This window comes from Lissotriton helveticus, chromosome 5_1 (assembly GCF_964261635.1).
Source record: "Lissotriton helveticus chromosome 5_1, aLisHel1.1, whole genome shotgun sequence".
NCBI classification, from domain to species: Eukaryota; Metazoa; Chordata; class Amphibia; order Caudata; family Salamandridae; genus Lissotriton; species Lissotriton helveticus.
The window spans coordinates 226,583,801-226,609,019 of NC_136065.1; the positions used below are offsets into that span (position 1 = coordinate 226,583,801).

The 25,219-nt window shown below is 45.5% G+C and overlaps 1 protein-coding gene across 1 annotated transcript in view; it reads left to right on the forward strand.

The window, feature by feature from the left end:
* Nucleotides 1-9,698: 9,698 nt before the first annotated feature.
* Nucleotides 9,699-25,219, forward strand: part of CLIC3 (chloride intracellular channel 3) — a 105,837-nt gene continuing 90,316 nt past the window's right edge. Inside the window, exon 1 of the mRNA XM_078642052.1 lies at nucleotides 9,699-10,010. Within this exon, the coding sequence (XP_078498178.1) occupies nucleotides 9,957-10,010 (54 nt within the window). The 5' untranslated portion in view covers nucleotides 9,699-9,956. The remainder of the gene's footprint in view (nucleotides 10,011-25,219) is intronic.

The following is a 25,219-nucleotide window of genomic DNA, read 5'->3' on the forward strand; positions in this document are numbered from 1 at the left end:
TGCCTTGACTAATAATCTGCTGGGTTTTGGGACCTTGCACAGTATTTTACTTGCCAATTATATTCTTGAAGTTGAAGTATCCCCTTCTCAATTTGTGGAGGTGGTTTAAAGGCTGTCCCTCGGAAGAGTGAAATGACATGCTCATGGTAGGTGGTAACTACAAAAGAATACCCATAGACATACAAATGGAAATGGCGACCTCCCCAATGTATTGCTATTGTCTCTTTCTCGATTTGTGAGTATCTCATCTCTGTTGGGTCACCGTGAGGGATCATTTTGCAAATGACACTGGGGTCTAATCTCCTCCTTCAGGTCTTTGCAGTAACACAGCTCCAAAGCCCTTTGGGCTGGCATCTACTGCTATAGTGGTTTCTCTCCTCGGGTCAAAGTACATGAGAGTGGTGTCAGCTGATAAGGCATCTTTGGTCACCCTATACACATATTCTTGCTCCACGCCCCAGGTTCAGGGGACTGAAGACTTGGTGGGGTTGGTGAGTGGCTGAGTCAATGTCATCAAGTCTTTAATGAATCAGCCACAATAATTTACCATGCCTAAAAAAACTGCAATCCTCTGACACTGTGGAAGGTGAGGGCGCTTCCTTGATATCGTGCACCTTTTCAGGGCCAGGGGCCTCTCTCTCAGCTGACACTGTATATCCGAAAAACGTAAGCTTCTGCTTCAGGAACTCACATTTGCTTTGATGTAGGGTGAGCCCAGAGTCTTATATCCTTTGAATGCCTTTTCCTTAGCCTGATGTTGTGTTCTGTTACAGACTTGGCATATAAGAGAATGTCATCTCTGACTTTGACTACTCCGGAGAGGCCTACCAGGAGTTCCTGTATGGTGTTCTGGTACACCTCAGCAGCGCTGGAAATGTCGAAGTTCAGTCTCCAGTAGCACTGCAGTCCTGTATGAGTGGAGAAAGTTGTTATATACCTCGATTCCTCAGCAAGGGTGAGCTGGTGGTAGCCTGATCTTAGGTCTACCTTTAAGAACCAGCTAGCTCGACTTAGTTCTCCTATCAAGTCGTCTATGGTAGGGGTCAGATGATATTCCCTTATTTTGATGACATTGGGTAGCAGCATTTCAACACATATGCACACTTTGCCCTGCTGCTTTGGCTTCTGTGTCACCATGATAGGGGATACCCACGGTGTGGACCCTGGCACTTTCTTAATTAACCTCGCGGCTTCTAGCTTCTCCAATTCTCTCTCTACCTGGGACCTCATGTGAAAGGCAATGTCCTTGTGCCACAGGGCTACGTGCTGCACTGGTGGCCAGTATCTAACTTTATTTCTTTACCCTTCAGGCATCCAATTCCTTTGAATACTGTGATGAATTCTTCCACGGTGTGAAACACTCCCTCCTGACGAACTCCAAATGCAAATGTACCAATCCCGATGGCCTCTGTAGTGCAACACCCAAGCAACATGCCATGACCACCCTCAGTGACATACTGGGAGTCTACAGACTGAGACCAATGGTCAATTGATTTCCAGAACTTTCCTCACATAGGGAGATGTGTGTCTTGTCCAAATGCAAATACCCTGATTGCTGCTTTTTGAAGTGGCGGGACAGGTTGAAGGGCTGATATGCCTCTGCGGACATCATGTTAATGGACGCCCCAGTGTTTGTAATTGCTAGTATCGGGTGTACTCCTACTCGTATATGGCACTGGGGTGGATGGTGCTGCAAATGCAGTGCTGTGCCTATTGTAAATACAGAGTGGATCGTATGCTCGCCCCCTCTTCATCATCCATGTCACTGCTTCTCTCTTGTATGTCCGGCACAGCATTCATGGTAGTGCGAGAGGTCCGTCCTTTGCTCGAGCAACAGCCTTTGCAAAATTATTAAACTTCCCACACCCTGCACATTTCTTTCCCCTCACTGGGCAATCAGTTGGACAGTTGGTTGGAATGCCACAATACCCGAAGGATCGAGCTCTTGCAGTGACTTTCTTGAGTTTGCTAAGGCTTGGCGTTGGTGCAATGACGTTAACTGGTTCTGTCTTTACTGCCCTGTATTCGGCAGCTTCCATGTGAGAGGCACGAGTTTTCGATAATTCATTTGTTCTGCCCATGGTTAAAACATCTGCCAACGATTTGCATTACTGCTGTAGAATGTGCTCACTGAGCTTTGCTGATGCGCTCCCTTGGGTTATTGGGCCACATATCTCCTCCCTCTCATTTGCATACCCACAGGTGCTTCCCAGTTCCTTCAGTCGTGTGTAGAAGGTGTCGATTGACTACTGCGCATGTTGCCTGGCCTGGAGGAACACATACCTTTCATGGTCATGATTTGCCATTGGTTCAAAGTATGCATTCAGAGCTGCTATGCAAGTGTCGTGCATCTTCAGGGCAGCTTTTGTAATGGTTTTGGAGAGCTTGTGGATGGTCTTGCCCCCAAGATTAGGATCATGGCTCTCTTTTGTTCATCCTCAACGTCAGTGGCTTCGAAGTATGACTCCACGCTTAGTCGGACAGAACTTTGGGAACCCTTAATCAAACAATCTGGGGTAAATCAGGAGAATAACACAGAGGCATCTTATAATCATTCTATGAATCGTGCCACACTTTCCCAAATACAGATACTTAGCTGGAATGTGGCTGGCATCTCCACTAAAATAGGCTTATCATCTTGGCTTGATTTAGTTCGTTCTTTTTCAGTTTTATGCTTCCAGGAGACGTGGGTACAAACCCCGGTTCATCTTCTGGGTTTTCAGACCTTGCACTCACCGGCGTTACCGAGCAAGCAAGGAAGAAATAGGGGTGGGCTGTGTGTTTATGTTAATATTGCTAGGGGTTTGAGCGTACGGAAACATTCTCTCACGGAGTCTTATCAAATTATCTCCATTCAAACAGGTAAATCTTTGCATTTGCTAATAATAAACTTTTATAATAATATGCCATTACATGGTCTGGAGAGGGTGTTAAATGAATTGTTTCACGTCGTTGTTTCTGTCAAAGAGCTGCTTGGGGGGGAATGGGCCATTGCCTTTATGGGCGATTTTAATTGTTACGCTTGCCAGTATGCTTCAAGGGGACTCTGTGACTTTATTTCCTCCCCGGATAATGATGATACCTCAAACCATTTCATGCACTCAAAAACAGGGGAGGCACTAAATAGCTTTTTAGCACATTTTAACTTAGCTTTTGTAAATGAGCTATGCTCACCTCCGATACCCTTTAAACCCTCTTTTCATGGAAGAGGCTCAAACTCTACCATTGACTTTGTTCTCTTTTCCAAGAGGCACGCCTCCTTGATATCCTCATGGGATACGCTAGATCAGATATATGGTGATCATTACCCCATAGCCTTTTCTATTTCTTTACCATCCCACATTATAAGTCATCATACTCATCCGGTAAGGTACGACCAACCAATTTCAATAGGGGCGGTAAATGGGTATACTCTTAAATGGGAAAAAATTGAGCCTGCTGGCCTTCTTAAGAACTTAATAGAGACGAGGTGGGAAGAGGTGCATATTTGTCTGTCCATGACAGAACACCCCCAAAAAATGTTGGAATCTTTCTCAAAAATACAAGAAACTCTAAAAAAAGTTACTTACCCGCCAGTTCAAGTCAGGCCCCTATATATCTAAAGGATGGTTCGATAACAATTGTACACGAGCACTTAAGATATTGAAAAAGGCTTTACAGTCCATCCCGAAGTCCTTAACTGAGATACGCCAGGCTAGATATTGCTACCGTCATGCTATTAAGAGCAGGATAAAAACTTTGAAGGGGGAGGCTTGGCAGACACTGTTGTCAGCCTCCGAAAGTCGCGATTCTTCGGCTTTCTGGAAGCTAGTCAATGCCCCACTTCCGTGGGTTAAAATTCCTGAGAAGAGGTTAGACCTGGCCATTGATGGAGATACTTGGGCTGCTTATTTTCAACAGCTGTATAGCAACCCAAGTCTTCTCGGTACAACTCCATCGGACCCTATTCTTTCCTCTCCTACTATCACAGTGGATTTGGGAGAGTGTGTTCCTGACATTGTTTTCTCATGTGATGAGGTCATCCTTGCTATTAAGGAGAGTAGATCTGGCAAGGCCCCCGGTCCTGATGCGATACCAGTGGATGTCTTTAAGGCTGAAATAGATTTTTGGGCCCCGTTATTAACATCTGTCATGAACTGTGCAAACGTTTATGGCTTAATCCCATCCTGGTCAGAAGCTATTGTGGTACCCATATACAAAAAAGGGGATAGGCATGTACCCTCTTGCTATCGTCCTATCTCCTTGCTTGATGCCCTAATGAAGATTGCGGGACGCATCATCCTAAAACGTATGCATAACTGGACAAAGGAGGCTGATGTCCTCTCTAGATTTCAATATGGTTTCCGAACAGGTAGGGGTACGGTCGAACAGAGTTTAAACTTATATTTTTTAATTTCTAAATATGTCGAGGCCAAACATGGTAACCTTTTTGTTACATTTATAGATTTGAGCTCAGCGTTCGACTGTGTTGACCACAAGCAATTATGGGGTGTTTGGAGGACTTGGGACTGAACTTATCTATTCTTAATTTTATTATTGCTTTGTATAGGGATGCAGGGGCCAGGGTGCGGTACGGACAGAGAGGGGAGTGCTCCTCAAGATTCACCATTGGCAGAGGTGTGAGGCAGGGGTGCATTTTAGCCCCCCTGCTTTTCTCGCTCTACATAAATGCCGTTGGTGATTTCTGAGGAGTTTTGAATGTGATTACCCTACGGTAGAGGGCCATGCTGTCCCAATCTTGTTATATGCAGACGATGCGGCTATTTCGTCTCAAACAAGGTTGGGGCTGCAGAGGGCGGTCACTAAATTTACTCTCTTTATGAAAGAAAAGGGTTTGAAGGTAAACATTGCTAAGACCTTTTCCCTGGCTTGTAGCAAGGGAATAAAGAAAACCCCATGCCCGATATTCATCGAGGGAAAAAAGATAGACACTGTAGAACAATTTCCATATTTGGGTATTTTCTTTCATAGAAAGGTGTCCTGGCAACCCGCTGTAAAAGCTAGGCAGCTTGCTTTTTCAAGAGCGATTGGTGCACTCAGAGATTTTGCTAGTAAAATTGGGGGGAGACCAGTCAAACAGCTCATTACCATTTACAAAGCAAAGTGCGTATCAACGGCAATCTATGGGGCAGGGCTCTGGGGGATCGATACAATAACATCAATCCAGAAGGATGAAAATAAGTTCCTCAGATACCTCCTAGGATTGCCGAAGTCAACGTCTACTTATTTGACGCACATAGAGTTGGGACTACCGTTTATCTCTGATACCATTAAGACTGAGCCCATTCTCTTATGGCATAAGCTTTGGACCACCCCAGAAATGACTTTTAATCGTGAAGTAATAGCTGACTGCCAAAAATTGGAGGGGGCAAAACACATAAAATGGATGTCTTTCGTTGAAAGGATGTGTCTTGAAATTGGCCGCCCGGAGTTTTTTTTATTGACCCATCGAATCTGGAGCAAATATCGAGGAAAGCCTTGAGAAGGCTCTTAATGGACCATTTAGAAGCCAAAAGATGGTCTACCCAAAAGGACAATAAAACTGTTTTGGCTTTCCAAAGCATCACTAAGGTTCAGGGTCTTCAACTATACCTGACAACTGACATTAATTGCTTCTCAAGAATGCTCCTCTCCAGATTTAGATTGGGCTTCTTTTTTCGGCTAATTACTTTCCCCTCTTGCAATGATTGGTCCCGAAACCTGCTCCCTTGCCCTTGTGATGATATTGCACCCCAAACGAATATACATTGCATACTTTTCTGTAAATACTATCAAGTACCTAGAAAATCCTTACTGAAACCTCTACTGAAGACCTGGGGACTGCGGTCTTGTAAGGATACTTTTGTTCGTTTACAACAATTGGAGAACAAGGAAGTGATACTTATTGTGGAAAAGTTTTTAAAATTGCTGCTAAGGTTCAGGAAGTCGATATGATACATGAATTTTTATAATTATTTATTGTCTATATATTCTTTTTAATATCTCTTTTATTGCTAATGACAACTCCTTTGTTTCTTGTGAAGCTACGTTCTTCTGGCATTTTATAGTCCTATATGTGGTTTTTTAATTGCAATTCGATTATTGTAATGTGTGCTTTTATGATATCCTTGTGATTATCGAATAAAGCTTATTTGATTTGATTTGATTTGACTCCACGCTTACCACCCAGTGTCTCCAGCTGGGCACTTGTGCAGAGGGGGCTCCCCGAATCACAAGGGGTTCTATTGCTGGAATATTGGCTTTCAACACTGTGGGCATGCCAGGAGCAAAGGGCACGACATACCCTTCTCGCCAATTTTATGTCAGCCACTCCGAGTGATCAGGGCTGGAGCAATGGTAGTATATCGATGGCAATAGGCGTACAGGGCCCTCGTGGCCTGGCTAATTAATACCACAGAGACAGTGATTATACTGATCATAGGTTCCTGGCACAGGTGGTCACCCTAACACTGCCGGCCCGTTCCCGGCCCGTTCCAGTTTTATTAAACATCGCCCACGTGCCCGCGGAACTACACCATCGCACCCGCAATGCGGGTAACAATTCCAAAACCCCTCGCAGACGTTCTAGGTCCACATGTCCATGTACCAGTTACTTCACCGGTAGGACACAACAGTAATGATAACATACAGTCCATCATCTGTATCTCCTCTCCCACTGTCCATATCTTCTGTTGTCTCTGTCTTCCACATCACTCTGTCCCCATGCACTGACCTCCATGTCCTGATGTCTGTGTCTTGGTCCTGATGCAATAGGAACAGGTCAGCCCAAACTGTCAGGCCAAGTCCCCTCTGAAAGAAAGACAAATAACACCAAAGACTGGTTGCAGCCTAGTTGGGCCTCATCAGAGAGGTAGGTATCCCTACTGCAGCAGGACAAGTTGTTGCACTCCCCAGCACACGTCAAATTTTCATCAATATAGTAGTTGCATACTGAACTCGGCAGCAACGTGGAGCGCCGCGCTGGGCACTAGGAGTTAGACTGGAGAGATACCTGCACTATAAACATAAGAAGGAGTTACTTGATTGTTTTAGAGTTGGCGCGTCGCAAGGACTGGAACCCCAATGTGGGCAGGGCCGGACTGGCTACCGGGCAGTTGTGTGTGCTGCCGAGCTGGGGGCTTATTTCGTTGATAGGAACCTGCGTGTGAAAAACGAAATTCGTTTTGCTTTTTTTTATTTCAATGCGCACGCAGATCCCCATCAACGAAATAAGCCCCCATCACAGAGAAATTAGCCCCCAGCTCGGCAGCACACACAACTGCCCGGTAGCCAGTCCTGCCCTGAATGTGGGTCAGAATTATCACCACATTTCAAAAATTGCGGATGTGAAGCATTAGCCTGAGGAAGTCGCGGGAAAGACCCCTCCAATGCGACGAAACATGTGTTGGCTGTTGTGACTACTATAAAGACGGGAATGACGGAATAAAACAACGAATAACCATTAGGAATCTTCAGAGAATTATTTACCTGTTTGAACATTATTATTTGAACTGTCTTCGACCATAATAGGGAAACCTTGATGAAAATTTGACGTGTGCTGGGGAGTGCAACAATTTGTAATTTTGAGTGTAGGCTCAAGTTTTATAGAGTTTGGTGGTTCTCTATATCTTTCAGCACCGTCCGAAATAAGGATCTTTTCACCAAATATATATGTGTAAACTCCACCTATAAGCGCCAATACCCTAGGATTAATACCACACCTCGAGTTTTATCTATGCAGCAGGACAAGCACTAATCTGCATATGGTTGCTGCCTGTCTGGAATGCTGCATTGAGCACATAAATGATGGATTGGAATGAGGCTCTGAGCAACAACTAGTTGACGGGACATTCACAAGCATTCCACGCGTTACCTTTTGTTGCTTTATTGACATTGGCTGCAGTGCGTATTTGCACATTAAGCCAGGAGGCATTTACTATTCTCATCCCCCCCTCAGGATTCGGAATGCTAATTCCCTTTGACTACAATCCGAATTTCCGGCAACTGTGACGTGTTCAAATGTATCCAGAAGGAGCCAATGCCCGTGCATGCGTGTGGCTGCATGTGTAACTTGCCCACCCCTACAGCCAATCTCTTCGAAGTTCTCGAATCACTTTGTATTGTTTTTGCAATTGCTTTTATTTAGTGTCTCGTGCCCCTGATTAGGCGTCGCGGCGCTTTCAGTTGGCAAAAGGAAATATACCGCATGTTCCTAACAAGTTATTAAGGCCCAGATGTAGGTAATAGCACATTACCGAATGGTAAATACCGAATTTTACCGATTCGGTATTTACAATTCGGTAATTGCTATGTAGGTAAATAATTCGGTAAAAATACCGAATCGGTAATATTCGGTAATTACCGATTCTGTAATTACTGAATCGGTATTTGCCATTGATTCCTATGGGCCTTGAAGCCCATAGGATTCAATAGCAAATACCGATTCGGTAATTACCGAATTGGTAAAATTACTGAATTTACAAGGGGGACAGGGTGTCACTTTGACACCTTGTTGCACCCCTGTTTCTGGCTTGTGTGCCATGTGACACACAGACATGCCCTTAGGGCATGTCTGTGTGTCACATGGCACAGGTGTACATGCACAGATGTGCATGTACACTGGAATTCGTTATTTACCATGGAATAGTATTCCATGGTAAATAACGATTCGGTAAGGGCCTGTGGCACTGATTACAGTGCCACCTACATCTTGATTTACAGAATCGGTATATTTACCGAATCGGTATTTTACCGATTCTGTAAATTTACCGAATCGGTAAATATACCGATTCTGTAAATAAAATGCCCCCTACATGCCAATTCCCAAATACCGGTCGATAACGGCCGAAATCGGCCTTTACCGACCGGTAATTGGCGACCTACATCTGGGCCTAAGTTTCCTACAACCAGAAAGTTGGCGTCCAATTTGCCACAGGGCTCCGAGCACCAGGGCAGGGATTTGGGGTTAAAGCAGGGCCACTTGAATAATCAGACTGTGCGAATGCGGTGTTTTCTGCATAATTATGTTTTTTCGGCACTTAACACATGCATCAGCTTCTACATCATTTGCAGATTTTAACAAAAAAACTGTGTCTCGCTCAAATTGGATCAAATGTTTTAAAAAATGCTACCACACGTGTTTCGGAGCAGGGGCATGCCTCTTGCCATGCAGAAGCAGGCCACCTTTCAGTTGCTGATCGTTGTGGTGTTCACCTGCTATTTGGGGAAACCTTTGCCAATAGAGTTTTAACATTGAAAAAAATGACACAGTGACAGAAGTGAAGTAATACTTCTTCGAAATTGCCTCATTACACGGCCAAGTTCAAGTTCAAAAGACCTTTATTCGAATTTCATAAAATTCATAAAAGTACCACATAAAAACAATTGGCCTTTTAGTGCCGGATGATTTAGTCGACCCTACCGCATAAACTGTTTATTTCTTGCCGCATAATTCGAGTGGCCTTGTATTTTATCTGATTGTGGATGGACTACTGTGCGTCTGGCTCTTTGCCGAGCCGAGTTGCATTCCCACATTCGGTGCCTTCCTCCCTGAGATGGTACGTGCCCGGGTACATCTGTGCCACACCCTCCCCCGTACTTACATCATAGGCTGCCATGGCGCATTATCTGTCCTCTTGGGAGGATGAGACAACTCAGCGAAACCAACAGGTTCGGCAAGTCTTCCGCCAACGAGGGTGAAAAATGTAGTCGGTGCAGTCGCGCGCAGGGAGTGCCAGCAGCACTTTTAGCTCTCAGGAGACGTCTTGCAGCTCAAAGACACACCTGTGCCCCGTGCGAGCGTCAGAAGGCAGAAGAAGGCACCGCAACAGACGCAGCGCCTGGCACCACAGCGAGAGGACCATCAGCACAGCCCCACAGCGCCCGGTACCCACCAGCCCCACAGCGCCCGGGACCCAGCAGCACCACAGCGCCCGGGATCCAGCAGCACCACGGCGGCCCAGGCACAGAGAGCGAGCATGGCGGGACAACAGAAGGTGCCAGAAAAAGACAAGATACAGCTCTTCGTCAAGGTAGGGCATCTACTATCCGTGCCACAGTCTGCGACACAGATTCCCACAATTAGGTGTGCCACACACTTTAGGTCTTGGCTTTTTCGCGAATTTCGCCAATTCCGCTAGAAATCACTGACAATTTCGAGGATTTTCTTTTCTTTTCAATTGCACGAGCTTTGCTAAAAGGGAGACAAAACTCAAAGTGATTTTTCCTATAAAATAGTTTGCAAAGAACCTTGCACTTTGTATATTTGTTGAAACAAATTCTGAAAAAAGGGAGAATTACTACGGAAATGTAGTTTTTTGAAAAGGCAAAAGTTTCAGTTTTATGAGCTTGCAATAGGTTGCATTTTACTGAGTTGCTTCGGTTTAATTGCAATTTTACGCACCGGTTCCACCAACACGGACTTCAAGGGCAATCCTTCTTGGCTAAACATTCACTTAGGGTTGCGCTTCTTAGGCGCATCGCATAGCTGCAGCGCGCCTGCACGCCTTTATAAACCGAAACTATGCTTTGTGCCCCGCGACCACCCGCCCCAGGCTGTGGCAAACAACGCCCTGCACACTTTCAATCACAGCCCACACAACTGAAATGCTGGGGGCACCGAGCGATCTGGAAAAACCAAGGTGCTGGGCCCACCAGCCTCCCAAGGCGTAACAAGGGTGACATACGCATTAACTTGGGTCTCCGCCCTCACCATGCTAGTAAAACAACCACGTAATGGGTGGAGTGGACTCCTTAAACCCGGATCCGGTGTTACTGCACCTGCTGCACGAATAACAACTACGCCTCTGTCTATCTAGATGACAAGTTGCGAGGAAGGGGTTTGGCCGTATTTGACCTTAGAATTCTTTGGAGGTCCGGCCTTGAGGAACACGTTTTTGGGGCGCGCTTCTTTAGACAGCAGCGGTACGGAATGAGGCGGTCATCGCAAAGAAGGTGATTTACAGTTCCGTGAGGCTCAGGTGACAGTGACACCTGTCCTCCTAGGGTGCCTTGGAGACTCAGGCCCGCGCGCCCAGAATGCGTGAATGAATGAAGAGGCGTCTGTGGTATACGCTGTGCGTGCTGCTACCAGCGTTGCCAGATTTCTCCAAGTCCCCAGGACGCCACGTTTCCACATCAAGGCGGTCACTCGGCATATTACCACTTTCAGGAGATCATGAACTTTCACTTTCTCATTGGAAGCGTCGCTTCAGGTCTCCGCGAGCACGTGCTGAAGGTGTCACGCGTGGCATGGGGGGGGGGGGGGGGGGGGGTTAGGGGCCAGAGAGACATACACACAAATAGAGAGTGGCGTAGCACAAAATGATGGGTCCCCTGTAGAATGTGACCATATATTCATTGGCTCTGGGCTGAAGCACCCCATAGGGACCTTGCTCCCCTCTGTGCTTCCACTTCGGGCGTCTGGGGAAAGACTGTCAGGAAGAGGGCAACATGACCCTGGCAGGCATGAGCAACCCAGAAAGGAGGCTAGCGAGCAGCTGCCAGTCATTTAGTGTTACAGCAAACAAATGATGGACGGAATGCTTACAATGTAAACATTCTGCTCCAGTCAAAAGATCTGGGTTAAATCCAGCCATATGCAAATCAGTCTTGACCCTGTGCCCCATGGGAACAGTCCAGACTGAAATCCCAGGCCAGGTCCTCCCTGGACCAGAAACGCGAACGGACCTGTTTCAGGGTATGTGACTCTTCTTCAGCCATGCTAGCTTGAATTCAGTGGCACAGTGAGCAAGGGACCCACGTCTGGGCATACCCATCCCACTTAGGGCGAAAAGTGTTACAGCAAACAAATGATGGATGGAATGCTGACAATGCAAACATTCTCCCCAGTTAAAGGATCTGGGTTAAATCCATTGTTCTTTTGCCCACTACACCACCCCAGTTTGGACCCAGCCATATGCAAATCAGTCTTGACCCTGTGCCCCATGGGAATAGTTCAAACCGAACTGCCAGGCCAGGTCGTTCCTGCATTTGTCACGCCTAGTGGGACGGGTATGCCCAGACGTGGGTCCCGTGCTCTCCATGCCTCTGGAATCAAGCTATCCTGGCTGATGAGGACTGAAAGCCTGATACCGGTCCCAGGATGCTTGTTTGCAGTCCGGGGAGGACTGGCCTGGCAGTTTGGGCTGGACTGTTCCCATCGGGCCCTGGGTCAAGACTGATTTGCATATGGCTGGGTCCAAACTGGAAAAGTATGGTGAGCAAAAAAAAGATGGATTTAACCCAGATCTGTGACTAGGGATGAATGTTTTGGCAGTGTTCAGTATTCTGTTCATCATCTTTTGGAGATGCTAAGGTCTAAGGGCGTTATTTATGAGGTCTTGCGACAGTTTTGCTTTGCCGTTGCGTCATTTTTTGTGACGCTTCGGCGGCGTAAAACATGCCCCCTGTTGCGCCCTATTTACAAAGTGATGCATCTAAGCTGATGCGTCACTTTGTAAACCCCTGCGCTACATTATACGTGCGTCAGGTAGAATGATGCAAGAGTGGGCATGGGATGGGAACAGTCCAGCCCAAACTGCCAGGCCAGTCCTCCCCGGACTGGAAACAAGCAAAACTATTAGTACGCTCGCCCTCCATCTAACATTTGAGATTCTGTTACATGAATCCTACATGGGGGTTTACTGAAATATGAAACGTGACAACAACCAAAATTAGGGGTTAGACAGAGAGAGTCTGAACTGGTGATCCGGCTGGACTCAAGGATTGGATGTGATATATTTATCCCTCCATTTTAAAGGGATGTTTATATAATTCATTGATTTCATTTCCTGGTCATTGAAAGTTTGGAGCAGATATCTGGATAGGTCCTGAGGAAGGTGGTTGTAACATCTTTATCCCATCGAAACGCTCGTCGACCTTGCGTGGAACCCTGTATTGTCTACTGTGGTCTCTAATTGTGGCAGGAATTTCACTGGCCACACACCATACTCAACTGTGTACAGATATTGTGTGTTTGTGTTTGGTATGAAAATAGTTGAACGACTGTAGTATGGGTGTATTTATGAAATTTGAACCAGGATATATATTTTTGTCTTTAGAAGTATTTGCACTGTAATGCTATTGTATGTATTTGAGATAAGCATTTGTTTTTGATCTGAATTCTTACTAACGAATATGGATTTACAACCATGGAAAAATTGGAAATGTTTATGTATAATGTTTTTTTGAAAAGAAACTTTTTTTTTTTTTAAAAAGAGAAAAAAAATATATTTTTTTGATAAATAAAAAGAATAATGAGATGATCATATGTGTCACTGTTGTACTCTGATGTTAATCTAAAGGAATATAAACAATGTTTAAAGGAAAGTATATATAGGCTATGAGGGAAACATTTAATATTGTTTAGTTTGTAATTCCCCTCCTTTCCCTAGCCTTAAGTGTCACGAGAGGTGGTCCCCCATTTCTTGCCTTTGAACTTGGTGTTGTTTCATCAGGTATCTCTTTTGTAATCCTGCTGTGCCAGCTCATCGGCAAAGAGAGACATTCCAAGGCACGGATGGGCATTTCATGGCATCTCATGTTTAACAACCCATTTCTTTCTTACGCAGTGATTAGTCAGGCAGGCACCACCCCTTTCTACTCAATGCCTACTGTTCCAACACGCTTTGATGGGTGTCATACACCTTTAATGAATCTGCTTGTTCTCCAAGCCACTGAAGTCAAACTCATGTCCCCTCCTTTGATTCTCATCTCACATGACAGTCTCGTTAGGGCAGAATTATCTATTTCAATTAGTTGTTTTAATGACATATAACTATTCGGTGTATCTAAAAAGACAAGGTTGAGCAAAAATCAGTCACTCTCCAATTTCTCCCAAAGCAGGGGAATTATTTCTTTGAGGCGAGGCAAGGCAGCGGCATTCGTGTTGCACCAAATTAGAAGAAACAGGTAGGAAAAGATGCTTTTTTATTCGAGGTTGGGGAGAGCTCCAGCAACAAAATGCTATTTTGCCTGAAGTGATGAAAGTTCTTTCAGGTGAAATGAAATGAAATGAAAAGGGAATTTATAAAGCGCTAACTGCCACTCCTAACTGAGTCTCCTGGCGCTATCAACAACAGGTCGGGTGGGTGACAAGAGTCTAAATAGGCTTTTAGCAACAAGCCAGTGATAGACCAAAGATTCACGTCTTTAGCTGTTTTCTGAACTGCCCCTCATGTTCCATGGTGCTGAGCTCATTGGGCATGCTGTTCCAGGCTTTAGCTCCCAAAACGGTCGCTGATCTTCCGCCTCTGGTAACTAGCCGAAATGCTGGAACACTGAGCAGGTTGACCGTGGTTGACCTTAGCGTTCTTGCCGTGATATAAGGCCTAAATCTTGCTGAAAGATATCCTGCGCCTAGGTGACGATGGGCTCTAAAAGTTGTCAATTGGAGTTTGAACAGAACCCTTTTACAGACCGGGAGCCAGTGAAGGGTCTCCAGTGCAGCCGAGGCCGACGCCCTGCGTGGTAATCCTAAAACCAGTCTGGATGTCGCGTTCTGGACTACTTGAAGTCTCCTCAGGATAGATTTGTTAGTTCCTGCAAGAAGACTATTACAGTAATCCAGTCTGGATGATATGAGAGCCACTGCTACCGTTTTTTTGGCTACTAGGGGAATCAAATTAAAACATTTTCTCAAGGTTTTTATGAACCCAAAACAGGTCCCGGTCAGTATCAAGACGTGAGCTTGAAGGAAAGGGCAGAGTCGAACCACACGCCTAGGTTTTTGGCCATTTCTACTGTTGATGGCGGTGCTGTGGTGTCGTCTGGCCACCAATCCTTTGGACAGAAGGCATTATCTTTCCCTATCGGTAAAATTTGTGTCTTGCTGGTGTTGCAACAAAGATGGTTTTCCTTCATCCATTGCAACCCAGCCATCAGACAGGCTTTAAATTTTGCCTCTACATTAGTAGAGGTCTTATCCAGGGAAAGGATCACTTGGGTATCATCGGCGTATGACGTGATCTCAATCCCATAATTAGAGATCAGAGTGACAAGAGGGGCCATATATACATTAAACAGCAGAGGACTCAATGAAGCCCCCTGCGGCACCCCTGTGGGGATAACTTGTACAGGTGACATGAACGGTCCCAGCGCGATTGATTGTGTCCTGTTTGTCAAAAAAGATGTAATCCATGCCAAGGCCTGATCTGATATGCCACACGATCTTAATCTGTTAAGCAAGATTTTATGTGAGATCGAGTCAAACGCTGCTGACAGGTCTAAGAGGATCAGCACTGCCCTCTTGCCCTCGTCCAGGATGAATTTAATGGTATCTGATATTTCCAGTAATGCCGGCTCAGTAGAGTATTTTGGTCGGAAACCAGATTGGCGGGGATGAAAAGCCTGTGTTGCCTCTAGGTAATTGGAGAACTCCTTGTAAACAATTTTCTCTGTAATTTTACCCAAGATGGGTAACAGAGTAATGGGTCTATAATTTGTAAGATCTGATGAGTCAACGTTTGATTTCTTCTTTAAAAGTTTTACTATGGCGAATTTCCATTAGTCTGGGACTGTCCCTGTGGCTAGGGAGGAATTAACAATCTCATTTATCACCGGGCCAACGATGTCAACTATATGATGTAGGAGCAACGGTGGACAAGCGTCCAAAGGGGAGCCGGATTTACAGGTCAGGATTGCTTCCTTAATCTGGGAGAGAGTGGCCAGTTCAAAAGCTTGGAGATTTGCACTAACCTCCCCATTCAGGGTTCCCTGTGCCTCCAATGGTCCCAGGTGGTCAAGGGTCACAAAGTTCTTTTGAATGGCCTTAATTTTTTCTTCGAAGTAAATTGCGACATCTTCGCATAACTTTTGAGAGGGGGGAATTTCAGCATGAACCCCCTTGGGGTCGATGAACGATTTTACGATTGTAAATATTTCTTTCACGCACCCTTATCCCAACAGCTCCGTAGGTTTGAAGTCACTGTCCAAAAATAAAAGAAAACATTTTTACCTCAGCTGTCCTACTTTTGCTTTCATTTTTTTGAGACTGAACAGTATTTCTGCTTGAAAGATCTCACTGATCTGCAGTATGGCTAAAGTTTTGAAATAAAAATCCTTAGAAACATTCACCTGCATCATTTTGTAGGCACGCGCACCACACGCCTACAAAATGGCACAGGACGCATAACTAAGAAAACACAAAAGCATTAAAAAAAAAAGGAGGCAGACCAGAAGAAACATGAGTGGTTGGAAGCAACATAGAAGGTGCGGTTGAGGGGAGAAGAAGCAATGAGTGGGCTGGGGAGAAACACACAGGCGAGCAGGCAGTGGTGGGGGTACAGTGCTGAGGAGGAGAAGCAATGGGTGAATGAGGAGGGTCAGTGTGGGGAAGCAACATGGAGGGTGGGGGTGGTGAGGAGAAGCAATGGGCCAGTGACCACCTGGAGCTGACGGTGGAGAAGCACACAAGTAAGAAAGCAACTGGGGGAGGAAATGGGAGCCCTTTAGTGGAGGGGACAGGGTACAAGAGGAGAGAAGTACACAAGGGAGACAGCTGGAAAAAGTATGAACTCTGATGATGTACTTAATGGAAAAAAAAGTGGTGCTTGAAAAGCAAGCAGTGGAAACATAGAAGTCAGCCCATCCAGTGATGGTAAAAGGGCAATGCTCCATGGGAGGGACAAATAGAAGCCTGGTAAGCTGGGACACAAATTAGAAGCAGGCAAATGGGAGTGACAGGCAAGCCAACCAATGGTAAGCAATGGGAGGGCTCCAAGCCCCTGCATGCTTATAGTAAGCCCACAATTTGTCTCTCAACAGGCAGAGCATGTTCTGCCTAGTAGGTGGGACCTGAAAATAAAGGAAAAGCGGAGCTTTCAACCTCTTTAAAGTCTTTGTATAGTGCACTTCGAAAGTGTGAGTCTGCTACACAGATAGTTGAAGTGCAAGTTTGCCTGGAAATGCTCCTCTTGTGCCTGCGGCATACACATAGAAAGGAAGAGTTCCACTCCTCTCCAGCAGTTCTTTATCTGTAAAATAACTCTTCACATAGGGGCATGCCTCCGAGGGGGAAGTCTTGATGTACATATTTTGTTACATTGAGGCTAGAGAATGTGGTGTCCACATAATGTGCACAAAGGCAGTGGCGGCTCGCAGAGGTAACGCTGTGGGGTGGTGAGGTGGGGCGGGAGTGGGGCTGGGGGGTAGTGGAGTCCGACATACGACGGCAAAGGTGAACGTAAATAAATAAATATCTGCCGTCATATGTTAGACTCCAATACCTCCCCACCCACCCCGCTCGTCTCACCGCCCCACAGCATTACCTCTGCGAGCTGCCACTGGACAAATGTGTGTATTGTGTTTTATACTGCACCTGGAAGACGTTTACAATGTGTGTGTTTTTCATTTTTGTAATTTCTTTTTTCTTAATATATAGTAAAGGAGGGATCTCATATGATAGAAAGTAAAATTTCCCTAGTTGTACCTCATGGTGAATTGCATGCCACTCTGGTGTTCCTAGTCCTTACAACAGCACTTAGCGTGCGGCTTGCCTCTATGGTGCCACATAAATCATTGACAGCTTGCAATATCTTAACTGTGTACAGTCAGGGGTACTTTATGTAGTATAATATGAATGGCAAGGCAGGGGTTTGTGCTGTTGAATAACGGCTTCTGCTTCTTTAGGGCGCATACAACGCTCACTTCCACACAAACTCTATTACTGGTTTGCTGCAAGTTGTTGTTTTTCTGCTTCTGTCACTAAAAATAGCAATATCTTCCCAGGTGGGCATGTTTCCCCTTGAATTCCCTCTTGTGTAATTACGCTTTGATTGAAACCTAAGCACAGCTTTTTTTTATCTCCCCTGGGCATTTTAAGGGAGTTAATGACCGTGCCTGATGACACTAGCAGGAAGCTTGGGGGCTGTAGATCTAAGAATTGTTCACCAGATGAAACCGGAATCCTGTAGCCCAAAGCAAAACAAGGCAATAGTGACAATGTCATTTTTCTTTTAAAGCCCGCTTCTCTCACTCCCAGGTTGGCATTTAAATCTGAAGTCTCAAGCTTTGCAACTTGTATATTTATCTGCTGCCCTCCATATGCACAGAGTCCATGCTAGAGAGAGCAGATCCCAGCAGGACGTGGCGTATTGGCCTTCGATCTGAGAATTGAGATCTCTCTACTGCGTTGAATATATTGGACAACTGCTTGAGAACTTAGAGCAGAGCAGGAGTTTGCAGAGTAGTTATGGAGTTTACAAACTTGTACATTATCAGCACACCTACTTTTCCTTGGATATGAGGTTCCGTAACCGTAAGCACATTTATCGTGAGATGCTTCAGTACCCCCTGCTACTTACCTGGCTTCTGGCTCCTCAGAGACTGTGTCCTGTAGACCTTGCCGGCTTGCCACCATCACAGCGTGGCATAAACCGTCCACCAGTGTAAATACCACAGGGGGTCAACAAATATGTCACTCAGTCACCTCATAAGGGATCCAGACGTCACCATATCCCTCATACTCGCCCTTGTGGGTCGTTCTTGCACATGAGGTATCGTTTGCCATCTTGTGATCCCTCACCAAGGGCAGATGCACCTCTACCCTCCATAGTAGTAACTCAGACGCGTCCTACACTTACCTTCAGGCAGTAGACAGAGTGAGGTGCCATAGAATTATGTGAGGGTCATTTCTTTGAAGACCCCGAAGCGTCCACATAGGGAAACATTGTTTACAATGCAGGGATTATATCGCAATGCCATTATACAGCAGTTTTTACATCGCAAGTCGTAACAACGACTTGCGCTGGATGGTGCTCTAGGACAAGGAATAGTATAATTTACTATTCGAACCCTTCCCTACTGTACGTAGACTGGAGTTGGAATAGTAAATTATACTACTCCTAAGTCCTGCGCCCTCCAACGCAAGTCGTTGTAACGACTTGCGTTGTAAAAACCACAATGTAATGTACCGCGATCTAAATGTATGCGTTGTAATGTCATACATCCGTCCACATAAGGTCCTGAGTGCCTTGACTCCCTGGTGGAGTAGTGTCTGAAGTGACGTAGGGCCAAGTCTGGTGCAGGTCTGGTGCAGGGCGCACTACAGGACAGGGTGGTGGGGCCCTACACAGTGGCCTCACTCATCCTTAGGGGTTGACAGCTCTGTCAATGGTGGCCAACAGTATGTTCATGCTTACTTCATGTCCAGAGGCTCAGAGTTTCTCTGTTCTTTGCCCCTCGCGCCTTATAAAGATGGACTGCTTGGACCAGGAAGGCCCTAAGAAAGTACTAACCTGAGGGTCCAGTCCGAGGGGGGTCTCCTGAAAGAAGATCTTCCTTCTCCACTCCCCCATACCTTGGTGGCAGGGACAAGGCCCTGCAGAGCAGCCTTTAGGCAGCTCCCTCTGGCTCTGTACAGACTGCCATTCACTCTCATGCTCATATCCATTGCCCTGCAGGAGCATCCTCAGGTCTCCAGTTACTAAAGCTTTGTCGGTCTTGTAAATAGACTCAAAGGATGGTGTCAATGTGCAGTTCGTACCAGACCATTGTTCCTGCACCAACAGGACTGCACGCGCATCCAGGAAGCCTTTGGGAAGCAGTTGACAGCACTTGGGGCACAACACAGCACGCTCAATGTGAAATACACACGGGAAATGAACAAAAGTAGAAGAAAGAGAACAAAGTGAAGGACGTTCAGCTCCTGCACCTAAGTGGTGTTTCACTTGTGATCCTACTCCGACCCTATCCCGATGCTTTACGTGTGATCCAGCGTCTGCACCAATACATTGTTTACTTGCAAACCAACCTTTCAATATATTTTCTGTTTTCCTTGTCGTTAAACGTCTTCATCAATGCATTATATTTCTCTCAGTGCAACCTCTGCACGATGCATTGATTTACTTGTGATTCAACTCCTGCACAGCTGAATTGATTTTCTTGTGCTGTAACTCCTTGATGCTTTGTTTTATTTGATATTTAATTCCTGCACACATGCATGGTTCATTTGCAGTTCAGCCACTGCACCGATGCATTTGTTTGCAGTTCAACTCCCGAAAAAATGAATTGTTGAACTTGTAGTCCAGTTCTGGTACCAGTGCATTGTTAACACGTGGACAACCACTCCACAAACACATTGTTTATCTTGTTGGTCATCATCTGCAGCAATGCATGGCTTCACCTGTGATACAACCCCTGCACCGAAGGATTGTTTGACTTGTGACTGAGTCTCTGGTCAAATACATTGCTTGACCTGTGGTTGTCCTCCTGCCAGAATGTATTGTTTAACAGTTAATGTTTAGTTCAAACTCTGCACTAATTTCTACAGCAATTTTTCTGTTTGTGGTTCAATGTATGCACTAAGGCATTGCTTTACGCATTGTTTAACTTCCATGCTTAGGTATTGTCCTGCTTGTCGCTTAGCTTCTGAAACAAGGCGCTGTTTTACTTGTTCAACCACAGTACTACATATATTTATTTTAGCACAGCACAAGCAACAGTGAGTTACTTTATCTGTCATTGGACAGATATTCAAATGCTTATTCATACCAGTAGCACGGCATATGCACTAGTGCACTTTTTATTTTAAAAAGTTTCTAAAATTCTTTACCGCTTGGCTACTTGGCTTAGAGGCCAGCCAAACCAGCAAACAAATCCTCACACCTGCAACACCCACCCTCTTTTCTAAAATCCTCACCCTCCCCTTCCCTCTGTCCACTTGTCATTCCGCCTGACTTTACTAAATGTTAAAATGTTGTATACTTGTAAAGCGCACAGCTGCCCCAGCAAAGGGGCGTCCCGGCGCTGTATACCGCTGGGGAACCCGTCCTGGCTTTCCCTGTGGGATGGTCCCTACTGGGAATCCCCAAGGTGGAGCCAGGCATCCCCGGTGTTGATGGGGCCGTTGTGGAGATTAGGCAAGCTAATGCCCAGAGTTGCCGAGTGGAACCCCAGGTTAGAGTAGGCACTGAGGCAAGAATTGTCAAGTTCGCTGACCCTGGTCCACAACCCTGCCGCGTCGGGAATTGAACCCTGGTCCCGGGCCGACTTCTGCTCCCGGGTCTGCCGCCTCAAACCAGTGAGCCACACCACTCCACCACTCCACTCTACTACCTGTAAACTCTCATCCCCAACCCTGTGTAACATCCGGTCAACGCTCCAAGACCTACCAGCCTTCTGTTGCCATCTTCGGCCGACCCTGTCTACGTCACCATCACTGACCTGCTTGTCCTTCAGAGGGCAGTAGCTCGATTCCCTCCTGACCAGGCGTCTGCGCTGATACAGGTGTTAATAAACCAACAATAACACTTTGGAATTCTTCCTTGTTGACATTCTGAAAAAATGTTCTCATGGGGTTTTCCTGCGCATTTGTACTGCCCTTGTCTTTCCTGAACTGTAATGAATCAATCTACCATCTTCCTCAGCACCATCAAACAAAACTCATTTTCAATGAGGAAAACCATAAACCAACCCATTCCGATGGTGTCTAACTACAATCGTCACCTCAAACTCTATCTCTTTTTCAGGTAATGTTCTACATCTCATCTTTTTTCAGGACCATTTCACTTTTCCATTTATCTTCTTTTTTTCTAGAGGCAGTGGTGTTTACACTCCCATCCACCCCTTGCCAGGGAGTAAAAATGTCCACGCCATACTCATCTGTTGCTCCGGTTCCGTTACCGCACTGTTTTCCCCAAACCTCCCTTCAACACTGCTCTCCCACTCCCAGGTTGGCATTTAAACCAGAAGTCTCAAACTCTGCAACTTGTATATTTATCTGCTGCCCTCCAAATGCACTGAGACCATGCTTGACAGAGCAGATCCCAGCAGGACGTGGCTTATTGGCCTTCGATCTGAGAATTGAGATCTCTCCAAATATGTTTATCAAGAGGGTATGCTGAGGAAATTTGGAAAATTTTGGCCAATCTTATTTCAAGCAATGTAGGCAACAGTGGGCTTCGTCCCCGCTCTCCTGCTTCACCGGAGAACAGCCCCCTCTCTAAAACTGCAACCCCGTTGCCACCAGAATGGCCGCCGCCCACTTGCTTCCCTGCCCATTGTACCATTGATGTATGGATCTGTGGCCCATTGAATGACAGCAGATTGAATGACCTTCATCTGTGTACTTATGTCCTGCTTTTCCAGAATACGTGATGTGGGTCGAAAAAGAGGGAGCAGTCCAGTTACTTCAACATAAACGAGCATCCATGCTCGTGGTATTCTTTCAGCTCTGCCCTGCACCTCACCAGCATCTCATCCTCTTCTTGGGGCTCTGATTCTAAAACCATTCTCCTCAAACATGTCCTTAATGGCCCTTGCTACTGAAGTCCCACAATAATGTTGCCCCATTTGTGTCTAAAGATCATCCCAATAATTAACCTTCTTTGCTCCATAAATGCCTCAACAGCTCCACATGGACACAATCCAGACCCCCTTGGTGGATCTAACACCATCTGGGATAACCTCTCACAAGCCACCATGGACCAAAGTACTCTTTGTTCTCCCTGTTTTACTATTCGATTCTCCAATCGCCTTTACCTCACTGATGTCTCATGTTTGCAAACCCTTGTTTTTAATTAAAAAAGTGACTTTTCCTGCACCAGTCCCACAGCTTGCCTGCTATGGTGGCCGGTGAAGGTCCTTTCTCAATTCCAACAAGAAATCCACTCTGTTATCCATGTGTCTCTGACAGTCCTAACTGCCCCCAAAACTAAGCTCACACCCAATAACTTTTCACCAGCATTGAGCACCCCATTTTCCTAGCATGTGCATGTGCCATGCTAGGGTTCTCCAAACCTTTCTTTACTAAGAGCTACTCAAGTTCAATGAATATCATCCTGACTGAGCTACTGTTATTCCTATTGTAATAGTGAGCATATCCGACAAGATTTTTCACTCAAATATTGTCTTTCAATATATTTGATCATTTCTATTATTTTTCTCAAAACATCAGCTTATAAGTTCTGAAAATAGACACATTTTCATTTCAAATACACACTTTTCGATTTTGGTACACATATATTAATTCAACCTAGTTAAAGTTTCACATTTAGTAGACTGGGCTGCACACAAGAGACCTACTTAGAGATATCTGAAGAGCTACCAGTAGCCCACAAGCTGCTCGTTGGAGAAGCCTGTCCTATAGAATCAGAGTTGGCTGAATGTACTACCGAAACTCCACTGCGACCGAGACAAGGCACCAGCAATGTTATTATGCAACACTGTGGCATGTCTAGCTCTGAATACAATGTAATGAGTCATATACCCCATTACAAATACCCAGAACAGTTTTAACACTGTTTCTACTCCACCCACACTGCTCTTTATTAGCTCCATCACTGATTCATCGTCCTTCCTAACTTGAACTTTTCTATTTGGCAATTCACTCGGCCACAATACCAATGGCCCCACCCATGTGATAAATTCAAACAAGATAATGCTAGCAGTCATCTGCTTTCATCTACATAGTCATTTCATTCTGCACCACCAGCCTTTCCAGTATATCAAAAACCCTTTATTGTTTCAGCATCGGCGAATAGCTGTACAGGCAAATCTGGGGGGGTTGGTTGAAGAGGCTGCTCAGTGTAGAACAAAGGAACCATTGTTTCCTCTTTAGCCTGCCCTGTATCACTAACAATCGCCAATAGTCGGCATTCTAGAATGTCGCTTTGTTTGATGATATATGCTTAGATTCGAGACCTATTGTGACATCATTCACTGGATAGGACAGGGTTACAATATCAAGTGTCAACCTTAGCCCACCCTTCCTTGGTACCATCGAGAAGAGATTTGATGTTCCTTATCTGAACATTGCAACCCCCTGCCTGCTGCCAATAACACCCCAAACTTTAGGTAATGAAACAGGCCGTCCAATTGGACACAGCCTTGAATTCAACCACAAAAGGTACTGAAAAGCTCAAAACAATGTGAAATGACATTTTATGGAAGGGGGAGTTTTAGCAAACATAATGAGAAGTTAGCTCCAAGGAGAGATCAGAGGGGGAAGACGTGAAGTGGCCGGATGCTGAGGAATCTCAAAAGAATAGGAACTTGAATGCCAGAGTTTTTAGTTAATGTCAGTGTTTCTGGCAAGCATAGTGCCCTCTTTGCAGTACATGGACAAAATAAGAAAAAGACATGTGAAGTTTTAGGGGTTGGCGCATCTCGTTTATATTGAGGAGTTTATGGAAATGAGGGAGGAGGATGGTGGCCCAGGGTGATTTGGACATGGGTTTGCGGCTCTTTCAGATGGCTATTTTATGGCAGGTGTCGATACAGGTGGTGTCATGCCATTGCCTAATCAGCTGTTTCATGATGTCCCATCCGGGATGGGTGAATTGATGTAATGAGTTATTAAGAATGCCTGCAGAAGGATGGGGTTCTCATTCAAACATGGATGTTCCAACTGCAAGAAAAGTCATGTGGTCATTGTACGGTGGGAGGAGTGTCTATCACCACACGCAAGTGGGAGGGGCAAGCTAATCTGCACGTGCTGCTGGACTAAGACGGCATTAGGGAGCATAGGGTGCATTGTTACTTTAGGACTTGTCTCATAAGTGACAATCTAATGCAATACAAGGAGGGTAAAGTACCACTCTGATTGCTTCTTAAACACATGTAGGACATTTCCCTGCTTGGTTTGCATTAGACCAAGGTATGGCAGGCGATTCGCCCCATTCACTTTTAATCCAGCCTTGCTTTTGCAGTTATTCAGTTGCTCTTTCTTTTCCCTTCCCTGTGAGGTCCTATTGGTATACCCAAGCAGTACCACATGACCCGAAGACAGACCAGACAGGACGCCGGGGGCAGAGAAGAGTCGGGGGATTTGGAGGCAAACCTAGCACTGTGACAAGGAAGAGTAGGACTCATCGAGATGAAGATTACGTTGATTAATCAAATCATTACCACTTGCTCTCTCTTCCCCATCGTAGTCCTTATGTTATGAGGATATATCAAGGGGTGTCAAATGAATCTTCGACTATGAATCCTTGGTAGTCGCCCACATGAACCTCGGGCTGTACGGATTCCAAAATACTACTAATGTAGGAAAGTCGTTGTTCGGTAAACCATCAAGCGATTTACAAGAGACAATAGCGCTGTTGCTTTTAACTTCATATCATAACATGTACTGAAGGATCAGAAGGCCCAAATGCTCCCTTGTTGGCATAAAAGGACATACCGTTGACATATAGTCATGCAACCTCCAGGAGTGATGAGACTTAAACTACAGACCAGAGGACCTCTCACTGAAGGGCACACCTAGCAATCCAGACAACATGCTTTTAGGAAACCAGCTGAT